Consider the following 27,639-nt stretch of genomic DNA (forward strand, 5'->3'; position numbering starts at 1 on the left):
AAGGTCTACAAGGTTATGAGGAGCACGGAAAGAGTGGATGGGCAGGCACTCTTTCCCAGGGTGGAAGGGTCAATCACCAGGGGCCATAGATTTAAGGTCCATGGGGCAACGTTTAGAGGAGATGCACGAGGGCGGTTTTTTTAAATAAAGAGTGGTGAGGGTCTGGAACGCGCTGCCAGGGATAACGGCGTTCAAAATGCTTCTCGACAAGTACATGGATCAGATGGTATAGAGGGATATGACACAAGGAAGTGCTAATGGCTTTGGACAAAGGTGGCATCATTGACGGTACAGTCACGGAGGGCCGAAGGTCCTGTTCCTGTGCTGTATTTTTCTTTGTCCTTTGAACCCACAGCCAACTCCAGGTCCCCCCCCCCCGCTATTCCCCCCAGCCCTGGCAGAAGCCCCCGGCGCGCAGCACAACTGTCAGCAAAGTATGGCGATGTTGGACACTTTCCTTACGCCCTCTCGCCCCCTCAACAGCCACCAGGCCGGTTTTACGATTCATAAAAGCACATGTGAGCACACCATCAGGAACTCGGCCGATCGGAATAGGTAAATCGCGGAGGCCCCCGAGAATACCGGGTTGGAACCGGTAATAATATGAAAATGGTGGGCTTGATTCCCCGTTTGGGAGACTAGGCGCTGTATTCTCCACTCCCCGAGGCCGAAATCGCTTTCAGCGATGCTTCGGTGAATCGTTTTTGACACCGATATCGGGAGCGCGACAGTTTTTGCATTCTCTGACCCCTGAAAAGTGGCACACTTGAGGAGTACACCATCCCGATTATCGACGGCATCATTTCCTGAGGAGTTCCCGGCGGCGTGAGACACCTGTGCTGTCATCTGTCCGGAACTCAGTGTGGCGGCTGCTGACTCGGTCCAAAGGGGAGGGTCGATACGGGGGAGGGATGGCAGAATTTGGGGCTGGAGGCACTGTGGGGGCACGTTCCACCGCACGTTATCAGGCTGAAGGGGGAACTATTTTTCCGTGCCGGTTTTGCGTGCTGCATCTACCACGATGCACAGCACAGCGGCTGCAGGCCACCGCCGTGGACATAGGCAGCCATAGACCTGATAATGCCACTCTATGTTCACGATGGGTGAGACCATGAGATTCCCATGCCATCGGGAACTCGTACGCTCGGGGACAGATCACCGTGGAGCGGGCCTGACCCAATCGCCTGAGGCCGTAGATAATTGGCTGGCTGTACTCAAACAGTACGCCGCTTTGCAGGGGGTTGAACAACGCGACAGCAGCGCCAATGCCGATTCTATCGTCATCGGAGAGTCTGCGCTCTACCGTCGAGTTGGCTCTTTGCTGTATGTGCATTCCGGAACACATTCGCGCCACAGTCGATGTGGAAGTGAATCGCGAATTGGCGTCAAACCGGCGCCCGCCGTGGTTTTGGCATCAGAACCAATTATCTGACCAATCGCGTTTTGAGATTGGCCAACAGAGAACCAGCCCACTCTCGTTTTCATTCACGTGTCCTTAAGCAAATCGGTCAATCATTGTCTGGATTCTATTTGTAGCCCACCCAGAAACATTGACATTGACGTTAATCATAATGCGAAAATTATTTTCCTTTGCAGTTTGTTTAATCGGCATCAGCGTGTTGTGTTGAAGACGCACAACATCATCTTCCCCCGCTTTCATGTTGGTCACTCGTTTTCAATCAAACTGATGTGCTCCGGCTTTGCAATAAGGCGTAAACAATGACACCATCACTGACCGGATCGTATTCGATTAGGGCTCCATACAAATCCCTGTGTATCCATTTTGCTGTTCCACAGAGAACAGGTGCAACTCTGCTGAATAAAGTTTGGCGTGTCCTTTGATTTTCCCAATTCTATATGTTCTGCCAGCCCAGACATATCTGAACCAAATCTCACCATTCCCTTTGTAAGCAACTGCCCTTTGACGAGATGAACCCTGCCAGGCACACTTACTGTTCCAATTTTGAACTTGTTACGAAATTGAACTGATGACAGTTAATGGCTTTTCTGTGGAATTGCTCCCGATAATAAAGTTCCATTTCCTTTCTTGCAGTCGCACTCTTCATGACCTTGTGCACGTTCCTCAACATGGTAGACAGAATATGGTAGTCCGCGACTAACATAATCCTCTCAGAGTGATTGTGTGTTGGACGCGGGTATGTCCTTGTTTCGCTTTGTAATTTTTTTTTATTCGTAAATACCTGTGTTCGTTTCCCCCGTCAGTTGCATTCTTTCTGTCAGCTCGTCGAGTGCTATTAGTAAAATGCTCCCGAACTGTCAACGTCCCCAGATCCTGTCTCCACGTTTCAGACGTGGCGTCAATATTCGCCGGTTTGAACCTCTAGTTATTGCCGATGGGGATTTTTTCGGACATGCAGGTTAGTCTGAAATGCTGTCGCATTTAGGTGCATGACCGGAGTGTTGCTATCTCAATGGTCTAGTTGAATATTTATCAGGTAGTGATGGGAGAGACGTCGTGGGTATCGCCCGGAGGTAGGTCCCTGTGCAGGAGGCCTGCTCCATAAGCACCCATTCGCCTTCTAGCTCGTTTACTACCCCTTTATTACCCCTGCTAGGGCAGAACGGTAGCATAGTGGATAGCACACTTGCTTCATAGCTCCTGGATCCTAGGTTCGATGTGACCAAAAAGGTTAGGAGGGGTTATTGGGTTACGGGTATAGGGTGAAAGTGAGGGATTAAGTGGGCCAATGCAGATTCGATGGGGCGAATGGCCTCCTTCAGCTCTGTATGTTCAATGTTTATTCCCTCTGCCATCACTGCAGGTTAGGGAGTGCTAGGCCACGCTTTGTTCGCGTTCTCTGAAGTACTCTGTTTAGGATACTCACATTCTTTCCGCCGCACACAAACGCCGATCTAATTTTGTCCAATCAGATGCAACACGCCTTGGGGATGTTCATCAGGATGGATCTAAACAGAAAAGGAACCTGGGCAGTACGATCATTCTGATTTCTTGCACCCTCCCCCCAAGAAGTGTGGGAGTGTGTTCCATCTCTGCAGGTAGATTTTTACTTCCTCTGTCAGGCTGGTCGTGTTACCTTTGTGGATCTCTGTCCAATGGTGAGCGATTTGGATCAGCAGGTAGCGGAATTTGTGTCAGCACCTCCAAATCTGCCCCTCCCCTTTCGGGTTCACCGGGAATATGTCGCTTTTGTTCAGGTTATGTTTGTCGCCAAAGAAGGCTCCTAACCATTTCAAGGGCGCTATCATTCCTTCCATGTTGCTTCGCGGATATGCAATATGTTCTAGGTTGTCCTCTAGGATCAATTTCCAATTGTTTGGCTCCCTAAGCGCAATCGCAAGTGGTCCGATAGCTCGGGCGATCAGCAGTGGGGATAACGGGCATTCCTCCCTGTTGCCTCTATGAGGATGGAAGTAGTTGAAGCTGGTAGTATTTCACTTTGTGTTCGCCATGGGAGCGTTGTATAGGGGTGTTAACCAGACCGTGAACCGTGTTCCTCTCCCACATCGATTCCATTCAACACTGTCAAATGGCTTTTTGGCGTACATGGTGATGATCACCTCAGGTGTTTGTTCCACGTGTCGGGTCATGGTCACGTTCAGCCATCGCCTGATGTTCGATGTTACCTGTTTACCTGTGAGAAAGCCTGTCTGGTCTTCTGCTGCCTACTCTGGTCCGCCTTCTTCCTGCCCTTTGGCTAGGGTCATGGCCTATGTTTAGCAGCGAGATGGATCTGTAGGAACCGCATTTTGTCGAGTCCATCTTTTTTAGGTTTAAGCGATATTTAGGCTTGTGCCAGCGTCGGGAGTAGGGAGTCCCTCGCCATCGAATCAGTGAACTTCTCCCAGAGGTGTGGGGGCAGTCCTGTGACAGATTTTTGTAGAAGTCCACAGGCAACTCATCTGGTCCCACCGATTTCCCCGCCTCCACAGAGCTAATACTTTCCATGACCTCTGCCAGTTCTAGCGGTGCTTCAAGGCCCTGTTTCTTGTCCTCCGCATCGACTGGCACATCCAATCAATCAAGGGACTGCTTGATCCCCAAGCCCCCTGTTGGGACGTCCGAGCACAGCCCCTGGTAGAAGGTCTCAAAAGCTACAATGTGCCTCTGTTATCCCTGCTATTCATCTCGTGGCTGCCTAATTTCTCAGGTGGTGAGCCAGCATGTCTGATATTGCCTCCATGCTCGTATGCCGTACCACCCCCCCCCCCCCCCCCACGCCACCCCCCCCCCCCCCCCCCCGTGCCTGATGGAGTTGGTGCACTTAATTTCTCGTGGACAGCAGTTCAAAGTCCATCGGTAGCATTTTCCTCTCTGCTTGGTGTGAATCTCCATGGATCCATCGCCCCTATCCGCCCCATCTGCTCAATGAATAAGCTGGGTTCTTTCGCCATATTTGAGGTCTTTCCAGTTTTGGGGTTCGACCTGTCCGTCCCTGTGTCCTGTGCACAGTTCAAGTCCACTCCCTCTCCGCAAAATCAGTCGTTGTGTATCTATATCTGGGATATCCGCCATGCTCTTCTTTTTAACTGTGTCTTCCCATTTTGGAGTGTATATGTTACCGAGTGCACTGGCGTCCCGTAGCGAACACTGCTGACCATGATGTGATGTACCTCTGGGTCTGTAACAATCTTTGTCGCCGTGAACATCGTCCTCTTATTTAGCAAAATGGCTAGCCCCTTGGCACTCGACGCGTAGCAGCAATGGTAGATCTGTACCACCCAGCCTTTCGTTACCGGCAGTCGGTTCTTCTGCTTGAGGTGCATCTCTTGGCGGAAGATTAAGTCGGCTTTTATGACTTTCAGGTGGGCAATGCCTCTGGATTTTTCATTAGGCTTTTAAGTCCCCTCACGTTCCAGGTTACTACCGGATGGGCGGCGGGGGGGGATCGCTGCCCCCACGTTCTTGCAGGATCAGCCATACTTACCTGTTAGCCGTGCGCCTGAACTCCGGGATTTCCCTTTGTTTGGGGGCTGTCCAAGGTAGCCACGGTCACTGTTCTCCCAGTGACGTCGCGACCCTGCACTCCGGAGTTCCCCTTTATCCATGAAGTACCCAATATGCCCGCCAACTGTTAGTCCGCCACAAGGATGAGCACCTGCACTCCGGGGTGTCCATTTGTCTAAGGACCTTCAAGGTGGTTGCAACACAATTTTCTTACAAGTCTCCACGTGTGGCCTGTTGTAGCTAGCCTGATTCCCTCCACATTCCTTCAGCTATCTCTCCCTCATGATACCTTCTCTCGCCCCGTATTCTCCTCTTATGTTGTAGCTAAACCCCCCTTTCCCTTTTGTTATGGGCCAGGGTTCAGGAAACTCCAAAGTATCTCCTGGAGTTCACCTCTCGTACAACTGTTTATAGAGTTTGGTTTTGAGAAGCAAAGTGCCTACTTTTCAGTTGTTATTTTAACAGAGACCTTTAGCACTTTTAAACAAAATAAAGTTTATTTTTCGAATTCAGTTAACATATTATAAACACAGACACAGTAAGCATTTTAATCAACTCTAAACATACATTCCCCACACAGCTACAGCTCTCTCTATGTGTATAAAACCCTTAATAATTTCCCTTTCTTTTTCAACCTGATAACATCCAACAAATCCAGGAAAACCCTTTTAAGAAAACAGTAGGTTTGAATTATTTACAAATTTCAACATAGAGAGGGAGGAGAAGCCTTATTTTTCTGAATCCAGCTTCCAACAGTGTGAAACGAAAGTAAAGCTCAGGGCCACAGCCAGCTTCCAACTCAAAACGAAAGTAAAAACCAAACCCACTGCCCATCTCCACCCACGCAATGACATCACTTAAGCCATGTGATAATACAAACATGTCTTAAAGGTATGCTCGCATGACACCTCCCACCCCCCCCCCACCCCCCCAAGAAAATAAAATAAACCATCAGCTTCAAAGTTGGTTTCATTTTTCAGCACTTGCAGAAAAATTGACAATAATTTACTTTTCTTTTGAGCAAAACAAAACAGGCAATCATCCACAATAATACAGTCCATTTTACTTCTTTTTCCACCATCGAACCGGCTTCTCTTTAACACATTAGTGTCAAATCATTGGCTATCACTTTTTCTCGTCCTGTCATGTGTATTATTTTTTCATGAAATGGCTGTAACAATAAAATCCATCGAAACATTCTGCATTGTTATTCCTGAATCGCTCCAAAAACGACAGCGGGTTATGATCGGTATACACAATTGTTTCAGACAAATAGCTGGTAGCATAATTATGGAAATGTTGCCGAGGCAGCACCAAGCTCAAAGTCACCCTCAATCGTTGAATATTTCCTCTGGTGATTATTGAATTTCTATGAAAAGTAACTACTGGCCGCTGTACGTGTTCTTCGTCTCTTGCAAGAGCACAGCGTCTACGCCCACATCAATCGCATCAACAGCCACTTTCAATGGTTTTGTTTAATTTGGGGTGGCCAACACAGGAGCCCTGGTTAACACCGCCTTCAGGCCGTCAAATGCCTGTTGACACTCCGCCAGAAATTTGCGACGTTTCTTCAACAATTCCGTCAGTGCAGCAAACGCACTGCTATAATTTAGCACAAATTTTCGGTAAAATCCACTCATGCCAAGACGTCACGTTATTTCCCATCATGTCGAGGGTATTGGAAAATCTCCAGTAATGTTTGTTTTCATATCCCGTGGGACCCTGTCTAATTGGATGGCCAAGGAACGTAACTTGGGCTTGTCCAAATACATTTTTGGCTAGGATTACCAGCACACCCGCCTCCTGAAATCGACCGAATAACTCCATCAGATGCTTCAACGATTTTTTGCATGTCTGACTATAAATCATTAGATCGTCGTTGTATACCGCATAATTGGGTAATCTTGAAACGTCTTTGTTAGTTAACCATTTAAATGAGGCTGGAGCATTTTTATGCCAAATTGCATAACTTTGAATTGGTATATACCATCTGGAGTCACAACAGCTGATATCTCCTTCGCCGTTTCGGATAAAGGTACCTGCCAGCAACCTTTAAGTAAATCCAGTTTGGAAATACAAGCTGATTGACCCGCCTTCTCAATGCAATCCTCCAAGCGTGGGATCGGATAAGAGTCTGTTCTTATAACTTCATTAACCTTTCTATAGTCCACACATAATCGTTGGGTACCGTCTGATTTCGGTACCATCATTATGTGTGAGCTCCATTGGCTGCAACCCACTTCAATAAAGCCATTTTTAAGCATACTTCAATTTATTTCTTACTCTGTGCCAATTTTAAAGGGTTAAGCCAACATGGAAGTTGTTTAATTGGACCAGCATTTCCCACATCTACACCATGTACAGCCATTTTAGCACTTCCCAACTAATCTCCACAAATATGCCCGTGTGATATTAATAACTCAGGTGAGGTTCTTTTTCCTCTGGAAAGTAATTCAGCAATTGATTCCAATTTTTAAGAACATCCTCGTTATCCAATTCAATTTGAGGAATGTCAAATTCAGAGTCATCTGGATTCGGTTCGTCACTTTGCGTAAGAATCACTAAAACCTCTTCCTGTTGCTCTCCTTCCTTTTCAAAGTACTTTTAGGCATATTCACGTGACACCTTCGATGAGATTTCCCTTCTATCTGGCGCTCTTAACACATAATTCACCTCACTTAATTTCATTCTAATCTGATAAGGTGCACACAACCTTGCTTTTAATGGTTCTCCGACCACTGGCAAGAATATAAATACTGTATCTCCACTGGCAAAACTAAAAGTTTGGCTTTCCTGTCCACGACCTGTTTGATCATATGTTGTGCAACGTTTAAGTGTTGTCCCGCCAATTCATCTGCTCTATGGAATCGTTCCCTAAAATTTCACACGTATTCCAATAATATAATTTCAGACTGCTGACTCTGCAGTTTCTCCTCAATAGATTTAAGTGGTCCTCTTACCTCATGACCAAAAATTAATTCAAAAGGACAGAATTTGGTTAACTCATTAGGTGCATCCCTAATTGCAAATAGTGCAAATGGAATCCCTTCATCCCAATCCTCCGAATAATCTTGACAATTAGTACTCAACATTGTCTTTACTGTCCGATGCCACCTTTCTAACGCTCCCTGCGATTCTGGATGGTACACAGTTGATTTAAATTGTTTTATTCTTGAGCTATCTGTCATAATATACACATCGGTATATAATGGTGCAGACGCACACTGACTGACACACTGCAAGAGCAATCAACACACACAACACAGCAGCCAATCAGCAGTTAGGGAACGCTCACTATAAAGCCAGAGGGTACTAGTTTTCCTGCTCATTCTGGATGCAGCCTCTGAGAAGGACAGAGCTCACAGCTTGTAGCACACATCTTCACCATGTGCTAACAGTCTGGTCAGGATAGGCATAGGTCTTCAGTTTAATTTAACATAGTGTTGAGGCACGGTGAAAGTATGTTCAACAGTTCCTAGCTTAATAAAATTGTGTTATACTACTTCAAGTGTTGGTATCCTGTATATGTTACTGCTAAGGTAAACGCAGTCTCCACAGATCCAGAGTCCCCACACATCACTATCCATAACTTTTTCAATAACTTGCGGTCAAATTTGATCCATTATTGTATTTCAGTGGGTCGTCCATATCTAGTAAAGAATTTAAGTCACTCCTCCATAATCTTTTTAGCTGTAATATTGCGTACTGGAATGGCCTCTGGAAACCTAGTAGACACATCCATTATAGTCAAAAGATATTGATTCCCACTTTTGGTTTTAGGCAGCGGCCCTGCGCAATCAATCAAGACTCTTGTAATAGTTTCCTCAAATGCTCTACTCGGTATTAAGGGGACTGGTTTTATCACCGTTTGCGGTTTCCCTATCAGTTGACACGTGTGACATGATCGACAAAATGTAACTCCATCTTTATATAGTCCAGGACAATAAAAATGTTTTGTATTTTAGCTTGAGTTTTCCTTGCTCCCAAATGACCTCCTACTGTGCTACGCGCAACACCCCCTTTACCCTACCGACAATACCACTTGAGCTTCTGCCCACTTTTCATCCGCCTCTATATGTAAAGGTCTCCATTTTTCATGAAGGCATCATTTTTAAGCTAATAACATTCTGAAAGACACTCTGATTCCTCTTCCGTGTATGCTTTCTGATACATCAGTTTAATTACTACCTCTTTCTGTTGTAATCCCGCCAATTTTCCTGAACTTAAAATATCCACCTCATCCTTCAACTGTTCTTATTCTTTTCCAACCATCTGATCAAAAATGATCTTTTTTTCTGATCTTTGAACTGCAGCTTTATATTCACTCTTTTATTTCTCCTCTTATCTTACCCTGTTGCTTCGCGACCTTCTAACTATGCAATCCGGAAAAATCCCAGGATATTCGTCCTTCAACACGTCAGTATTTTGATTTTCCACTGGCTTATGAACCACAGGAGGCATCAGTCCCACCTGCGATCCAGCTATATCATTACCCAAGATAAACTGTATTCTTGAGCAAGATAGTTTCTCTACTACTTCTCCGACGACTTCACAAGTTTTCACTGGACTTTCGAATCTTACCTTATGTAATAGAACACTACTCGTCTCACCCTGTATTCCACATATTACCACCTTTTCTGGCAACATTCTTCCCAAACTACATCATTCCTCATCTCTTACCATCAAAGATTGATTTGCGCCCGTATCTCTCAAAATTGTGACTTCTTTACCTACTCATCCGGGTACACATGAGTAAACTTTATCCACAAAAGTGAATTCTTTACAGAGATCTTGCACCTTCTGATCAATCACCTCCGGATCAGCCTTTACAATCTTTTGCACTTGCTTTGCTTCAATTGGGCTTTTCTTTACCACTTTAACATATCTTACTAGCTTATCCTGGTTTACCGCATCAGCCTTCCCAGTGTTTGTCTTGAACCCCCAACCCTGTGACTTTGCATGGCTTAGTTTATTACCGTAAAAACGTCTGAAACGTTTAATTTCTTTTCCACCCTCCGGGATTTATTTTTAAACCTGAAGTCGGCTCTCCTTATTATCTCCCATCCGATCCTCTTTACCTTGACCATTTGAATATTTCCCTTTTTCCCATTTTCTATCCCTCCCAGGCTGAAACTGACGTCGGAAACCAACTTTGATTCATGAAGTAATTCATAATCATCTGCCATTTCTGCTGATAATCTCGCAGTTTTAACCCTCTGCCCTTCTGACAAATCAAGTTCTTTACCCGTCAGACTGGCCTCAATAAAACTCGAGAGGCATATGTAGGTATAGTATTATTTATTTTTAAACAACTTGCAAGGCTGACCCGTTCCGCAGAGATTCAGAAGACAGGCAGTCTTCTGAAGCCCCAGAACCGAGTGAAATCGGAGACAAAGAAATCTCTGCAAATATCACTCAAATGGCATCAAGTTTCACATACAAGATTCCCAGAGGTCATCCTATACACCTCCTGACCTGGCCATATATCCTACTTTGCTCACTTCGCATTCCTCAACCCTGGGCCTCTTGTTAACCAGCACCCTTTTCACCACACTGCACGAGACTCCCTCCCAACCCTCCTGGCCATGCTTTCTGAATCCCTTTGTCCTTTGTTTGTGAGCTCACTACTATCAGACTGGCTCACATCTACATTATTCTAACTAATAATCCTATTATATATCACATTCGTTTGTTCAGTTCCTCATTCCCTCCTTTTATCATTTCATGATAACCTATCGGTCCAATCCGTAGCTACGGCCCCTCATCTATGAAAATTCGTCGCTGCATTTACAATTCTTGTTGCAGCACCGCATCATCCGCTGCACACACTTGGAACATAACAGCCAAGATTCTCGGGGAGTCTATCTGTTCCAGTGCGCCCTGCATTTTACCCATCACGCATTTAAGGATGGCCAGGCCCACAAAGATGCAGCCGAGTGCCACTGCTAAATACATGACGATATTTATCAACCCGTCCTTCCAACCTCCAAATTCCCAGTTACCCCAAGAGCCAGGTTCCTGCATACCATCCAGGTGATCCCGTATGCGATCCATAAATTAAGTGATGTTAGCGGTTAGGTCTTAACTCCCATGATACACTTGTCCTGCACTATGGCGCATAACCCACCCTCACGGGCCAGAAGATAGTCAAGATCATATCGGTTCGGCATGGCAAACAACCGCAGTTAAGACAATTCCTTGGTTATTGCCCAGGGGGCGCCGAAGATTTCGTTTCCCAGGATGGTAAGGCCACAAATAAAATAATTCCTATCGATGACCGCCAAGGAACCCCCCCCCCCCCCCCCCACCTCCCCACACCTCCCAGTGCCAAGACGCTCAGAATTCCACATCCGGCTGAGTGGCCCTGGTTGGGTGCTAGAACCTGAGGTTTCTTCCAGTTCTCGCAGAATTCGGCTGAGACTGCCCGGCGTGCCAACTGATTGTAGAATATCCACGCAGAGGGGCAGGGGACTGTGGTAGGGACTACAGTCCCGATAGCAATTTGGCGAGGAAATGGAAGTGACAAAACATTGGTCGCTGTGGCATTAAAACGGCAGTAGTATCCTTGCTCCGTGTACAGGCTAGCATCACAATCAGCATATCAGTTGAGCAGGGATCCCCCAGTAGCCCAGTTTATCCAACTGTGGAACGCCCATTCGGGCCTCCTAGCAATGCGGAAAGCCCTAGTCCCAACAGTGATATGAGAGACAATCGCCCAGCCACAAAGGAGCTGAAGGCCGGCGTTCCATGGAACGCAGGTGGTGTTGTAACAGGCACATTGGCCGGACGCCTGAGTGGCGTGACACCTCCTGTCCGTACAGGTGGGGAACAGACATGTTATATTCGTTTCAACCTCTACCAGCAAACAGCCGTACCCCTCACTGCTGAAACAATTCTCGTAAGACCGGGAGTCTCTATTGGGAGTGAAGTGGCTAGGTATATACGCCCTCCACCGTTAAAGCTTATCATACTGTGAATGAGAGTTTTCCCGTGGAAGCGGAAGGCAAATAGCTGGTGGGGCCGAACCCGTATCATGAGGAAGAGTAACTTGCTCGGGTGGTGGCTCGGAACTCTGACAGTGAACCTCCGTTTTGGGGAGTTCCCAAAAGCGGTGAGACGGAAAATAACCTAGACACCGATGCGGGGTTCGGGTAGCAGACAACCGGTCCCTGGCCATACATGCGGTGGTAGATTTGGTAGAAGAGATTCATGCTGCACAGGTTTCCCTCATTTTGGGTCCTAAGTGAAGTAAGTATGCCTCCTGATAACCTGCGTTCTCGCCGTGCCTCCCTTCTTACTCGTTCAGTCCTCTTGCTATTCCTCCTCTCTCCCCTACAACATGTTCCTACCTCCTCCACACGGTCTGATTTTACCTTCAAGGCGCTATTCTTATCACATCCAAAATCAAATGTACATTTACTCCAAAAACAAGGCAATGTCCATGCAATGTTCCCTTCCCATCGCCGGGACCGATATAATTGTTTCCTGAGCCCTTCATTGTCCTTTAACTTGATAACCTTCCATGAGTCGATACTATGCCCTCGTACATGGGGGCAGCGGAGAACGTCACCTCTGCATAAGTGAAATGTCCCTGTAGTTTAGTCGCGATTACTGGTATAGATGGTGTTCCAAGAGAGGGAAAGCCGAGGACAGCACAGGTGGCCCGTATCCAATCCGTCATGCTCCACACCTGTAAAAGAAACGCGGGAGAAAGGGGACAGGTTAGTGACCGACCATTTTGCAGTGGTAGAGGTAGACCCAGCACTCCGCCCCTCCAGTTTAACTGCAGGGGGGTGGTAAGGAGAACTTGGAAGGGCTCCTGTCACTGTGGCTCCAACCCTTTCCGAGTACAGTTCTTAACCATGACATAACTACTAGGCTGCACTGAATTCTCATTTTTTATTTTTCAAGCGAGCTATCTAATGGGGACGGTGACGGGTGAGCCACTCGAACCTGGCTATGGAGTTCCTTGTGGGCTTTAGTGAGGGCTAGAACATAGTTAGTCCTTTCTTCAGACATATGGTGAAACTGGACCAGTCTGGGAACAGGCAGGTTCCAGGGTGTTCTAATGGCCCTGCCATAAAAGATCTCGGCAGGATAGAGCCGGCCCGATCCCGCAGGTGTGACCCGCAGCTGGAAGAGGGCAACGGGCAGCAACCATGTTAACCCCCTGTCCTCTCGTAATTTGGCCACGTTGGTTTTGAGGGTCTGATTGTGTCTCTCAACCAAGCCGGCCGTCTTTGACCAGTACAGTGGAACTCCTGGCGAAGCTCAACTGGGAGCAGAACTCCTCGTTAAACTCTCCAATAAAATGGGGCCCATTATCAGAACTTAACTGAGCTGGTATTCCGTACATAAACACCTCATCACATTTCTACAGCCTCTGGCTCTCCGTCCAGCTTCCTTCTGGTGTGATGGTCACCAGTAACGGGATGTCACCTTGGCGAGTAATGATGGACCAAGTCTATCGGCATCATCCGAGTCATAGCCAGCTTACAACACATATTAAGGCATCCAATGATTATACAGTACACAATTATAATAACAAGTATTATCAATCCATGCATCAGGTAAAACCCCATGACCGAGCTATGAGAGCTAACTCTGAGCTGAATCCTGCCGTAGGGTTTACATCCCTCTTATAGTTGTAGTGACTAGCAACTATCCATCATCCTTGTCATTCGTATGTACATGTCATGATTTGTAAACTGTGCACGGAAATCAATGGTAAATGCAACCATCTCGCAGGCCAGTGTCGATAGGCCCTTTGTGTTGTGCTTTCCCCAAGTCCAATCACCGTAGACCATAGCTGTCGCCGCTCAGGAAGGTAAGACAATAGCTATCTCCGTGTGTTCCGCTACCTCCAAGGCATCTGACTACCTTGGGGTAGCAGCACCGTAAAAGCTTCCTCATGTCCTTCAGGAACAGCACACAACTCAGTCCATCAGCGACCAAAAGGTCTTTCATCCCTCGCTGGTTTTTTTTATGTAGGAAGTGCTTTCCTTTTCTCATTGGAATGGTAAATTATGATATCATGTATTATCCACTGATTATCTTGCTTTATTAATTTCAGGAGCTTCAACCGATCCTGTTTCTATTCCTGACTTCCTCACCCTAACGTCGAACATTGTACTGAACCATGTAATCTGCCAGCCCTGGCTCACTTGAGACAATAACTCAGTTTTCTTCAAACCTCTTTTGTCCGTTATCATTTTCCTTACACCATGAAGTGTATACTTGCCATTATTCGTTGTTTTGTTTTTTTGCAATAATACCACTTGCACATTTAATACAGTTAACATTTTGGGGTTACAACCCAATTGAATCCGTACATAACAGTCCCTAACAGCTTACAGGACATTTCGTCTGTAATTACTGTTGTACTCTCCAATGCTATATTGGTTGCTGCATTGGTTACAAATTTCCCCTTGTGGCATCAAGTTGCAAGATTCTTAAAACTATTGTAATTTAAAATACGGGGGTTCCTCGTCAGTCGCTACTGTCTACCGAGACCCTTAATAACTACACCACGTAAGACGCCCCTCCTGGAGATCACAGATCACCCATCAGCTAAGTCCAGTTAGAGGTGTCTGACCGGAGGTTTCACTCTTCAGTAATAATGTGATATTTTGATTTGTTGCTAATCCGTAAGGTTTTTCTTCCGGGCTCTGTCATTTAATTCCCTCAAATATGAAGCCAATTGTATCATTAGTTTTTCCCCCATGCTGTCTGAAACATTCTTCTCCAGAGTGTTGTTCAGGTTCGTCATCTGTATTATTGTTGCTTCATCTGAAACCAAAATGAACAAGTCAAAGGCGGAGAGGGCCCTATTTCTTGATTTGTATCTTCCTATCCTTGCTTGGATATTTCAGAAGTACCCTCTCCAGGACTTCCGGATTTCCATTGCCACCATTCCTCTTTTTCAAACTCAGTGATTCAATCAAATCGAAATTTTCCCCGATACATTTCGGATATTGCTACTGCATCTATTTCAATGTTTTTAATACTGATCGTGACAGGATTTTTTGAAAGATAAGTTCCGAACATGACATTTTTACTGTATCACCTCTCCCATCGATGCTGCTAACAGTTTTCAATTCACTGGCATCCTGACACCCACACCCAAACATTCTTTTTTGCATTGTCCGAGCGGTTGGGGGATATGATCAATCCTGTGGCACGGCATCATTGCAGTGATACAGTCTCTAAGCACTGTTAGGCTAATTTTACGTCCCCAGGTCATCACAAACTTCAATCACCAGTATTGCTTTGAGCCGAAGCATTTCCCCGTTTCTATTGTTCTAAATGCAATATCAAATCGTCTGACTACGCTGTATCTGTCATTCTCCTCGGTTTCATATGATTACTCCTTGACCAAACTACTGGGCTACAGGACGTGATACACCTTTGACACAATGTATCATTATGTTCACAATGATTCATTTTAAACTGGGGACCAATTCTCTAATGCAACTTCCACTGTGCTTCTATCAGCTGTGATTAAAAAGTACAAATTCCTTTTGCTGCTCCGAGGAAAAAGAGGGCCTGCATACTCTCATAACCATTCTTCCATCGGTGTCTCAAATACCCCAAAGTTCTCATGATTTGCTGAACCCCGTTACGTGGAACTGGCGCTATGCTTCTAGTAACTTTCTCTCTCATCCCAACACTTGCTTCCCTGCCTGCCTTTGACACTGAATACCCTAAATAGTTGACTTCGCTCCTGCCAATCTGGCATTTCTTTAACCCTATTTTAAATCCTACTTCACTAAGTGTTTTAACAATTTTGGTCACTATTTCGACATGTGTCCCCCTGATCATCATCTCTAATTAACACATCATCAATATATACTAAAGCCAAATCATGTTTATTCAGCCCCATTACTATTGCCTGAAAGTGGTTCGGGGAATTAACATAACCTTGTGGCAATCTACAGTATACGTAATGTTTAGTGCCAACGGTATTACTAGTTTTGCTTTCCTTATCTCCTCTAGTTATCAGTTGGTGTTTATATCTTAATTTGTTCTTTTTTTTGGCGTATATTTTTGTTAATCTTTCCCTGCCATCAGATTCTCATTTCCTGGTACTGCAAGTAATACTCCTAATCTAAGCTCCGGTCCCATATCTTTATTCCTTAAAGCTCCATCTGCAATGCAGTCCAAAAAAATCCATAGTCTTTGCTGTATGAAAATCCAAGATCAGTAAATTTGATGTGTAGTGAGTTTCCAGAGAAAATACTGAAATCTCTACAAATTTGGAGCACACCGATCAAATTTTTTAATTGTCGGTACATCATGGCTGCCTCGAACAAAGAAGCACATAAGACCATAAGACCATAAGACCATAAGACATAGGAGTGGAAGTAAGGCCATTCGGCCCATCGAGTCCACTCCGCCATTCAATCATGGCTGATGGGCATTTCAACTCCACCTCCCAGCATTCTCCCCATAGCCCTTAATTCCTCGCGACATCAAGAATTTATCTATCTCTGCCTTGAAGCCATTTAGCGTCCCGGCCTCCACTGCACTCTGCGGCAATGAATTCCACAGGCCCACCACTCTCTGGCTGAAGAAATGTCTCCGCATTTCTGTTTTGAATTTACCCCCTCTAATTCTAAGGCTGTGCCCACGGGTCCTCGACTCCTCGCCTAACGGAAACAGTTTCTTTGCGTCCATCCTTTCTAAGCCATGTATTATCTTGTAAGTTTCTATTAGATCTCCCCTTAACCTTCTGAACTCCAATGAATACAATCCCAGGAACGCCAGCCGTTCCTCATATGCTAGACCCGCCATTCCAGGGATCATCCGTGTGAATCTCCGCTGGACACGCTCCAGTGCCAGTATGTCCTTCCTGAGATGTGGGGCCCAAAACTGGACACAGTACTCCAAATGGGGCCTAACCAGAGCCTTATAAAGGCTCAGTAGCACATCGCTGCTTTTATATTCCAACCCTCTTAAGATAAATGACAACATAGCATTCGCTTTCTTAATCACGGATTCAACCTGCATGTTACCTTTAGGGAATCCTCGACTAGCACTCCCAGATCCCTTTGTACTTTGGCATTATGAATTTTCTCACCGTTTAGAAAGTAGTCTATGCTTGGATTCTTTTTTCCAAAGTGCAAGACCTCACATTTTCTCACGTTGAAATGCATCAGCCATTTCCTGCACCACTCTCCCAAACTGTCTAGATCCTTCTGCAGCCTCCCCACTTCCTCAGCACTACCTGCCTGACCACCTAACTTCGTATCATCAGCAAACTTCGCTAGAATGCCCCCAGTCCCTCATCCAGATCATTAATATATATGGTGAACAGCTGCGGCCCCAACACTGAACCCTGTGGGACACCGCTGGTCACCGGCTGCCATTCCGAAAAAGAACCTTTTATCCCAACTCTCTGCCTTCTGTCAGACAGCCAATCCTCAACCCATGCCAGTAGCTCACCTCGAACACCATGGGCCCTCACCTTACTCAGCAGCCTCCTGTTGTGGCACCTTATCAAAGGCCTTTTGGAAATCCAGATAGACCACATCCACTGGGTTTCCCTGGTCTAACCTACTTGTCACCTCCTCAAAGAATTCTAACAGGTTCGTCAGGCACGACCTCCCCTTACTAAATCCATGTTGACATGGCACACACCGAATGCCTATTCTTCACATTTAAATTTAGATTCCTTTTTTCTCTTATTTCTTAATGTTTTTGAGCAGCCAAGACTATACCGAGTTGAAACTAATCAGTTACAAATCCCAATTTATACATTTTGATTTGCTTTTTGTTTACTTCCTGAGAATTATGTTCTAATTAACTCCCACAATGTTAATCATTATTACTGATTTTCTAAAGAACTTTTAAATACCGCGTTTTAAATCTCACTTTAACGGCCGAGAATCGTTGTGCAATTTGGTTTTGCAAAACACAACATTTTAAAAACTAGGAATACCAGAGGCTGTTCACAATTCTTATAAACGGACTCATTCATTCGTTGGATATCTCCATTCAAACAAAAGGAGTTCAAAGAATTATACTTTCATTCATCTCAACCAACCGAACATAAAAGTTTGAATTTTGAAAGAAACCAGAATTTAATTTTAGCTAATCCTGAGAGCTCCACTTTCCGATACAGTTCTAAACTTCCCAAGTCACTGGTTCCCCCTGGTGGTCATTCATCTCCCAATCCTTTGTTTCACTCAGAAAACATCTCTCCCAACAATAATTTTTTACTTAGCCAATTCTAATTGTACGGAATTGAATTGTCTCCAGAACATTCCATCAGCGGTCTTAACTGAATTGTTTCTGTGATATTCCCTCAACCCGCTAAAGACCTTAACCGAACTAAAGTGTAATTTAATATTACCAATTTTAGCCAATTCTAATTGTACGGAATTGAATTGTCTCCAGAACATTCCATCAGCGGTCTTAACTGAATTGTCTCTGTGTCATTCCCTCAACCCGTTAAAGACCTTAAATGAATTAAAGTGTAATTTAATATAACCAATTTTAGCCAATTCTAATTGTGGCCATTCGTCACCCAATTTCTTTCTTAAAGTTGCTTGCATTTTTCTAAAATCTCTCGCTTTATGTGGATAATTATCACATAATATTTGCTATGAAATGTTTGGACCACTCGTATTATCCAAGCAATTCCCCATAATCTCGAACTAGTCCTCAAGACTGTGTTGTTCGCCTTTACAGTCCAAGGATACAATTTTAGCTTAATCAATTATAGTTTCCAAAACACACGTTGAACTAAACTGTCTTTCTGACATCCCAGCAATTCCGCAATCAACCCTTAACTGAACTGTCTTTCCAACATCCCATCAGTTTTTTTCCCAACCCTCAGTCTCACCTACATCCACTGAATGTTTTACTTTTCTAATCCCCAGACTGACATTTAATTTCGTCGAGACGATCTTTCCGTACCAACCACGAGTGACCAGACCAATCAGACCATGAGAAAAGGGAAAATCAATGTGGTCATTTTCCAGCTACTCACATTGTGGGCCCATTTCCACTTTCCTTGTCCAACATTATTCTAATTCTGATTTCGCAGCTGGCCGGTGACCGTCTGGAGAAACCCCTGGGTTTTCGGCACCAAATGACAAATCAAGTTCTTTACCCGTCAGTCTGGCCTCAATAAAACTCGACAGGGTTTTGTAGGTATAGTATTATTTATTTTTAAACAAATTCCAAGGCTGACAAGCTCCACAAAGATTCAGAACACAGGCAGTCTTCTGAAGCCCCAGAACCGAGTGAAATCAGAGACAGAGAAATCTCTGCAAATATCACTCAAATGGCATCAAGTTTCACAAACAAGATTCCCATAGGTCATCCTATACACCTCCTGACCTGGCCACATATCCTGATTGGCTCACTTCGCATTCCTCAACCCTGGGCCTCATGTTACCCAGCATCCTTTCACCACACTGCACGAGCACTCCCCCCCCCCCCCCCCACTTCCTGGCCATGCTTTCTGAATCACTTTGTTTGTGAGCTCACTACTATCAGACTGACTCACATCTACATTATTCTAACTAATAATCCTATTTTATATCACATTCGTTTGTTCAATTCCTCACTTCCACCTGAGTTTTCAATACATCTGGAATTGAATTTTTTAAGTCCTCCAAACGTATCCTCGTCCTTTATCTACGACCATGCGTTTGCTCTATTTTCATATCCACCTATCATAATTACTCTGTTTGATCCTTTCAAACTCAATGTATGTGTGACCAGGTTCTTTCTTAAATTTCGAAACCTTTGTCTGTAGGCTCAGGCACTCGTTCACATGCACCTAAATTTGATTTTTTTTGTCCCTTCTTATACGTCCCAGATACCTCCTCTGATAGTGATGCAAACGCTTCACTAGGTCAACCCACCAACTTTGTTTGAATCAGTAATACCAACTGTGTCCATTTCGTTTGTTTAGCTACCTTCTCATATGAAATAAAAAATGCTTCGAGCTCATTCTCATCGAGCCTTGGCAACGCTTCGACATATTTAAATAGATCCTCATTAATCCTTCGACTGCGGTGCTCATGTTGCCTATCCTCATCACTATACTCAGACTGTACGTTTCTCTTTGCATCCGCCAATTTTAACTGACTGTCACGTTTCATGGCCATTTTCTGAAGTTCAAAGTTTTTCACTTTCCCTCATTTCGGATCCAAGCTGCTTTAATTATTTTTCATGTTCTAGCTGCTTGGCACGGAATTGAATGCTTGCCATTTCTAATGATTCTGACTGTTTCAGAAAATTTTTAATGTTCAGCTACAGCTGCAATTACCGCTCCTTTTCGGAAGTGTCAGGTAATGTTAACTGCAATGTTCTTGCCAAATCCAAAAGCCTTTTTTAGTCTCTCTTTGCAATGTACTGCGTGTGACATTTTCCATCACTAAAAACTCCGAGCCACTGAAATAGTCATTGTCCACAATAGACGCCATATTTAGACTGGAATACCATACCTGAAAAACAAACACAAATATGCTCACCCCTCACTGTCTTTAAGTTCAGTGTGCCAGCACAAAGATTGACTTCTATCCCACGAGCCCCCAATTTGTTATCGGCCAGCGTTCAGAAATCTTCAAAGCATATAATGGAGTTCACCTGACCTACAACTGTTTATTAATTTTGGTTATGAGAAGCGCAATGGACTACTTTTCAGGTGTTATTTTAACAGAGGCATGAAGCACCTTTAAATAAAACAACGTTTATTCCACGAATTCTGTTAAAATTTTATAAATACACACAGTAAGCATTTATTACCAACTACAAACATAAATTCCCAGCACAGCTACAGTTCATCTATATATATAAAAACCATAATAACTTCGCTTTCTGCTGTTTCATCTCGGTAACAACATACAATAAAACCAGGAAACCCCTTTAATAAAAACAGTAGGTTTGAATTCTTCACAGACTTTAACATACGGAGAGAGAGAGGGAGAAGCCTTCTTTTTCTGAATCCAGCTTCCAACAGTGTGAAACGAAAGTAAAGCTCAGTGCCACACCCAGCCTCCCGCTTAAAACGAAAGTAAAAGGCAGGGCCATATCCCAGGTCCACCCACAAAATGATATAATTGAAGCCATGTGATAATACATACATTTCTTAAAGGGACACTCGCATGACACTTTCCCCCTGTTTCTTCCCCTAGTTAGCCAAACTGCCTTCCTGCTCCCAAATGTTAGCCGTTTCCAATTGAAGGGTTGACATTTAGTCAGCAAGCAGTCATAGAACATAGAACAGTACAGCACAGAACAGGCCCTTCGGCCCTCGATGTTGTGCCGAACAATTATCACCCTACTCAGGTCAACGTATCCACCCTATACCCGTAACCCAACAACCCCACCCCATTAACCTTATATTTTTTAGGACACTAAGGGCAATTTAGCATAGCCAATCCAACTAACCCGCACATCTTTGAACTGTGGGAGGAAACCGGAGCACCCGGAGGAAATCCACGCACACACGGGGTGGACGTGCAGACTCCACACAGACAGTGACCCAGCCGGGAATCGAACCTGGGATCCTGGAGCTGTGAAGCATTTATGCTAACCACCATGCTACCGTGCTGCCCCCATGCGAACCCAATACTGCCCAAGACTTTGTCGGCCACGTTCGGATATTTGTTTAGACTTCCAGCTGAACATATCAATTTTGTATAATGTCCGAGATGTTCCCCGAGTTTAGCCTTTCACCAAAAATAGAATAGTTCCCATGAATAATGTACAGATTCTAGTAGTTCACCCCCTAGCCACTAGCCACGTTGAAGTGCCTATCGAATCTTGAAGGGGTTTTCCACTTTGATTGTTCCAAATTACATGAAGCTGAAGTCACGCAGAATTATTGCACTACTTTCTTACGATCTCTATGGATTCCTTTCTTATTACACACTGACAACCTATCTCAGAAGGTTTATAAACTACGGTTACCAACATTTTCTGATCGTTTCCTTAACCGCAATCCAGACTGATTCAACATTGCGAACTTCTGAACCAAAATCCCTTCTCACTACTGTTCTCATAAATTCTTGACCAGCAATGCCAGTCGTTATCCTTTCTGTACATTTTATGTTTTTCCTTTTCTTTGTTTGCATCTTTGACAAAAGTATTAACTAGTTAGTAAACGTAATATCAAATCCCCATCCCCTAGCTGAGAGATTAAACAAAACACACACAAGCTGATTACATTGAAGTAAAAATATTTAAAAATCAGCACCTCATTCTCCCTTGACAGTTCCTTGCCTCTTGTGCCAAATTCTCGACTTATCACTCGGTTAATGAAGCATTTCCTTCTCGATCACATTGTATTATCGAGCCTTTGAGGTGGAAAACACTGTCAACTGTATCGTGCCCATTTGATCACAGCCATGCAACAACTGCTAACTGATTAATTACATATTTACACAATCATTTTTACTCAGAAAGCTACTAAATGGGAATAGAAAAAATCATCACAATTATTGACAATTCTCCTTATAAAATGCATTCTTCTAAAGCCTTCCGCCCTGATCAGTCATTCGTTTTATTTTTTCTCTCATGTCCAACAAAGCCTTTCCGTAATAAAAGTTTCATTCTGGTATTGTTATTCATTCTACAATCCATTCATAAATCAGGCGTCAAAATCGGTCGGTATCACTCATGTCTGGTCGATTTCCAATGCTAGCTCACGTCCTTGGGGTAGATGTAACATGCATCCCAGATTCTTATTTATCACGTTTCAAAACGTTAAAGATAGCGTCTTCGATGCATGTGCTCTACTTTGCATCATTTCGTAAATTGCAGGGCGGACTGAGTGACGTTTATCTTTAGCACTCAAAGAAATAAATCGTTCCGAGTCTCGTTAAGTTTATTAGCACATTGTTTTCAGTCAATATAGCTACTAAGTTAGATGCATTAAGGTATGTTCGTTAATATGCCGATGAGATTGGCACAATTCACATGGGATCATTTTTACAGGACACTGAGCATAGACAAAAGTGTTGATGCTTTGGCTTCAATTTCAAACATTGATGAAATACCTTCACATTATTCGAGAGCTTAAATAAGAATCCTGGGGCATGCGAACCCAGACGACTGGCTGAACGGAAGTTGCATCAATTTAAAGAACGCCAGTACTGAAGCCAGCCGACAACAGAACCTTTTCATGAATTGAGACCTAAGCTGCACTCCAGCATAACTCAGCAGTTCACTCATTTCTGCAGCATCAAAAAAAAACTCGTCATCCGAGCTTCTAAAGTTAACCTTTGTCTGAATATATTTTGGGAGCACCTCAATAACTGGCATACCTAAAACGTTGTTTGCCGTTTTAATAAGCCTTACATAAATGTTTTAGGGGGAAAAAAACATGGAATGTGCACGCCAGTTAGTTTTATCTTTCAAAGAGGAAAATAATGACTTTCATCACTTGGGCAATAATCTAGCAGAATTACATGGTTTCGGGCCTGATGAATGGGCATACTTTACAGGACTAACATGACGTTTTTATCCAGTGCGTTCAGTGCCTATTTTCGCAACTGGTTTGAAAGTAAAACTGTCATTTTAGACCACCTCCGAAAGGTGAATTTGTCTTATCAATGCCTGTCCAGAACTAAAGTCAGTGCTGTAGATGGGAGCCTGCTGTTCAATATGCCTGATTTTAATTTCCCTATCACAGTAGTGAATTATGTTTAGTGCACAGGCGCAATAACATTGGTGCATGTGAAGTCCGCCCTACTTTTAATATCAATAATAATAGAAATTTAGAAAGTGAAAATAATTGATAAAAGCATCGAATTCTAAATTATAGAAATCGAAAATCTGCTGGAAAGTTTAAAAAATACAGGTAAGATCTAAATAAAATTTCGACAGTAGAAACATATTGATATGGTTTCGACGTGATTCTCCAAGGTATAATATACCAGAACTGTCCTAGGTGTTAGATTTTCTCAGCAAATCTGCCTGTATAATGGCTGTAATATTCAAATGTTATTCTGTCTGGGAATCCAGTTCTAAATGCAGAGATTGTAATGAAATGATGTATTCGATCTTGTGAAATGAACCATATATTATATCTGTATTTGTTCAATTTTCAATATTTTGTGTGTTCCCTATTAGAAAGCATTCTTGCTGAAAAAGAGAAAGGTACTTTAAAATAAAGCAACTTTCCAACCGAGAGCATTTCTGCCTGTTCTGAAATTAACTAAACGAGTGACAACCATGAAGAATTACACTCCACATTTGTTGGCATCCTTCTTAATTGGCTTCTGAATAGACATTTTTTTTATACAATTAAAAGTTCACAATTGCTTGGAGAAATACTTATGTCGTGATAGAACGCTAATTGAAACGTGAAGTGTTCATCGATTGACCTTCTCATTAATCAAATGCATTGATCAGCCAATTAGAATAGAAAAGATTAACGTTTTGACAATTGAAACTGTAAAACTAGGAACAGGAGTAGGCTATTTGGCCCTTCCAAACTGCTCCTTAATTCAATAAGATCATGGCTGATCCGCTATTTCAATGTTATTTTCCCGCGTTCTCCCCATATACGTTGATGCCAGTATATGCAGATATATATATATAATATATATATATCTTTAATCTATCTCTTTCCTGAATACATGGAGTGATTCGGCCTTCGCATTCTTTTATGGCAAAGCATTCCAGAGGTTCATAACGTTTTGAGTGAAGATGCTCTTCCTTATCTCAGTCTCAAATGGGCTACCACATATCCTGAGACTCTATGCCCTGGTCCTCGTCTTTCCAGCCACGGAAAAACATCCGCCCTGTATCTCGCCTGTCTAGTCCTGCTTGAGCTGTATACATTTCAATTTGATTTCCCCTGCGCCTTCTATACTGCATGGAATAAAGGTCCAGTCGAACCAATCTCTGCTCACAGGGCAGTCCTGCCAACTCCGATATCAGCTTATTAAACCTCCGCTGCACTCCCCCGATGGCAGGCATATCGGCTTTTTTCGGCAGCGAAAACATAACTGCAAGCAATAATCCATGTCTGGTCTCACGGAAGCTCTTCTAACTGCAATAAGACATGCCTAATGCGGATCTATTGGCTATGAAGTCCAGAATGCCAATTGTATTCCAAAGTGCTTGCTGCACCTGCCTCTCCACTTTCATTAACTGTTATGGAAGGCCACCTGGACTCCTTTGGACATCCACATTTCCCAAGATATCACCACTTAAATTATGCTACTTGAGTGCTGAGGATCAAAATTAAATGAATTTTCAATTTCACAATCTTGTTAAAAATAAAAATAAAATCTCCATGTCGTGCGATGGGGTAATTTTTCATTGATGGAGGATTCGTTGCTGCCAAGCTAGCACACCAAAATTCAAGAGCACATATGCAAATAGATTGACTGGCTTCAGTACAATATGTGATATCTTTTGAACTGTTGGGAATTTCGTATAATATCAGAAATAAACAAAACATCAAACATTAAAAGAAACTGAATTTACTTCGGAAATTATAATTCGAATTTCATATTTGTCTTTCAGCGTTTCAAAGCACCATTGACAATTTGGCTGAGAGAGGTGAATTAAACAAATAGGTCTAATTTACTTTATTTGTGAACACTCACATGGATATCTGATGCTGTCTTAAATTAACACTACACGCCATGCAAATGAGAAAATCAGGGCATTATTTTCTGTCTCGGCATAACCTTTAAGCATAAAATTATTGCAGTAGTTGTAGATTATGCCGTTCAATTTATTCCATTATATGCAAGTTTGTTTAAATTCAGTTCATGTTAGTTTGAACAATAATGTTACAATTCTGAGTATTCTTATTTTCTGTTTACACTTCACCAGAAAAAATATTCAATCTACAAGAGAAAGGTGTCCATTTCGTTCCTTTAACTCTAAAAGTATAATGGAGATGTGTATCTCTATTTATCAGTTGATACCAATATTTAACTTATTAAATTTAAGTTTAATAAATTTAGCGTGTTCTTCATTTTATTGAATTTTCTGTTCCTTATTCCTTGCTCTACAACTTTCATCGTTCTTCTATTCATTATTCTGCAATCCTAGTTTTGCCATTGTTGTGAATCGTGCAATGCCAATTACATGCTGCAGGTCACAACTGAAATACAATGAAATGAAATGAATGAAATGAAAATCGCTATTGTCACGAGTAGGCTTCAATGAAGTTACTGTGAAAAGCCCCTAGTCGCCACATTCCGGCACCTGTTCGGGGAGGCTGGTACGGGAATCGAACCGTGCTGCTGGCATGCTTAGTCTGCTTTAAAGGTCAGCGATTTAGCTCAGTGAGCTAAACCAGCCCCAGAAATACCCAGAAAAAACAATACCCAGAAAAGTATCAATATAATATTCTCTGTATTCTCAGCACGCCAACATATTGGGAGGGATTTGGCGCTATGCTACAATTCGTTTGAGATGCCGCTGCTGAGTGCGTGGGTTTTGCAGCTCTTCTCTGTTGGTATTTGTTGTTTCTGGGAAAATATTCCGAACTGTCAAAGTGAAACAAAACAACATAATGCTTTTCCGATTCGTTTTTAAGAGCTGGAATATTTGAAGGAGAGTATGAAAAATATACGTGAGTATTAATATGTTGCTAATCAACCATTCAAGGCGACAAAAATGATTTTGTTGCTAATTCATGACGTATTAGCTGACCGTTTCTCTGAGAGTAATAGTGCTTGATTTTAGATATGTTTTCCAAGCATTTGAATCATGCCTTTTGTTGTAACATTCTCCCTTTACGTCCAAATCTTATTGTAGAACTGCAGAAGCGAAATGCGGAAAGTAATCGGCGGGTGCTTGCAGGCAACTTGGTGAATGCTTATTCAAACAACGGCCGAATTTCGTCTCCGTTCAATAAAGATGCGTGACCTTTAATGTTCTTGTTGGATAAGGTGTGACGGTAGAAATCACAGGTGGAATTTTACTGGCCCAGTGGCCATTGGTTTGGGGCGGACTGGGATTTTCTATATCTTAGTGCATCGTGCCAAATCGGCTCCCCGAATTCTATCCGTCCGCACGGAAAATCAAGAGCTCGTCAGCGTGGAACACGTTCGCGGATGGCAAGCACCAGACAGTGTTAAGCAGGCAACTAAAAGCGATTTTGCATTTTCTGTTGTATTTCACTTGGGTCAAATGGTGTCAATATGCGTCAGCAACTCGCTGTGCAAAGGAAGGAAGATTTAGGCACAGTGACTGAACAAAGAACAAAGAAAAGTACAGCACAGGAACAGGCCCTTCGGCCTCCGACTATCTACTCTGTCTATGCCCCTCATAATTTTTGAAACCTCTATCATGTCACCCCTTCACCTCCGACGTTCCAGTCAGAACAAACTGAGTTCATTCAACCTATCCACATAGCTAATGACCTCCATTCCAGGCAACATCCCGGTAAATCTCTTCTGCTCCCTCTCCAAAGCCTCCACATTCTTCTGGTAGTGTGGCGACCAGAATTGAACACTATACTCCAAATGTGGCCTAACTAAGGTTCTATACATTTGCAACATGACTTGCCAATTTTTATACTCAATGCCCCGGACATTGAAGGCCGTATGCCTTCTTGACTACCTTCTCCATCTGTGTTGCCTCTTTCAGTGACTTGTGGACCTGTACACCTAGATCTCCCTGACTGTCAATATTCTTGGCGGTTCTACAATTCGGTGTATCTTCCCTAAGTGCATTAGACCTTCCAAAATGCATTACCTCACATTTGTCCGGATTAAACTCCA

At 43.4% G+C, this 27,639-nt stretch overlaps 1 protein-coding gene across 1 annotated transcript in view; it reads left to right on the top strand.

Moving 5' to 3' along the window:
- The window catches only part of LOC119975529 (centromere-associated protein E-like), a 249,117-nt gene that overhangs the window by 11,628 nt on the left and 209,850 nt on the right, over nucleotides 1-27,639 (top strand). Inside the window, exons 3-7 of the mRNA XM_038815320.1 lie at nucleotides 23,712-23,747; nucleotides 24,020-24,046; nucleotides 25,424-25,459; nucleotides 25,739-25,765; nucleotides 26,451-26,486. Of these exons, the coding sequence (XP_038671248.1) occupies nucleotides 23,712-23,747; nucleotides 24,020-24,046; nucleotides 25,424-25,459; nucleotides 25,739-25,765; nucleotides 26,451-26,486 (162 nt within the window). The remainder of the gene's footprint in view (nucleotides 1-23,711; nucleotides 23,748-24,019; nucleotides 24,047-25,423; nucleotides 25,460-25,738; nucleotides 25,766-26,450; nucleotides 26,487-27,639) is intronic.

This window comes from Scyliorhinus canicula, chromosome 13 (assembly GCF_902713615.1).
Source record: "Scyliorhinus canicula chromosome 13, sScyCan1.1, whole genome shotgun sequence".
In the NCBI taxonomy this organism is placed as follows: domain Eukaryota; kingdom Metazoa; phylum Chordata; class Chondrichthyes; order Carcharhiniformes; family Scyliorhinidae; genus Scyliorhinus; species Scyliorhinus canicula.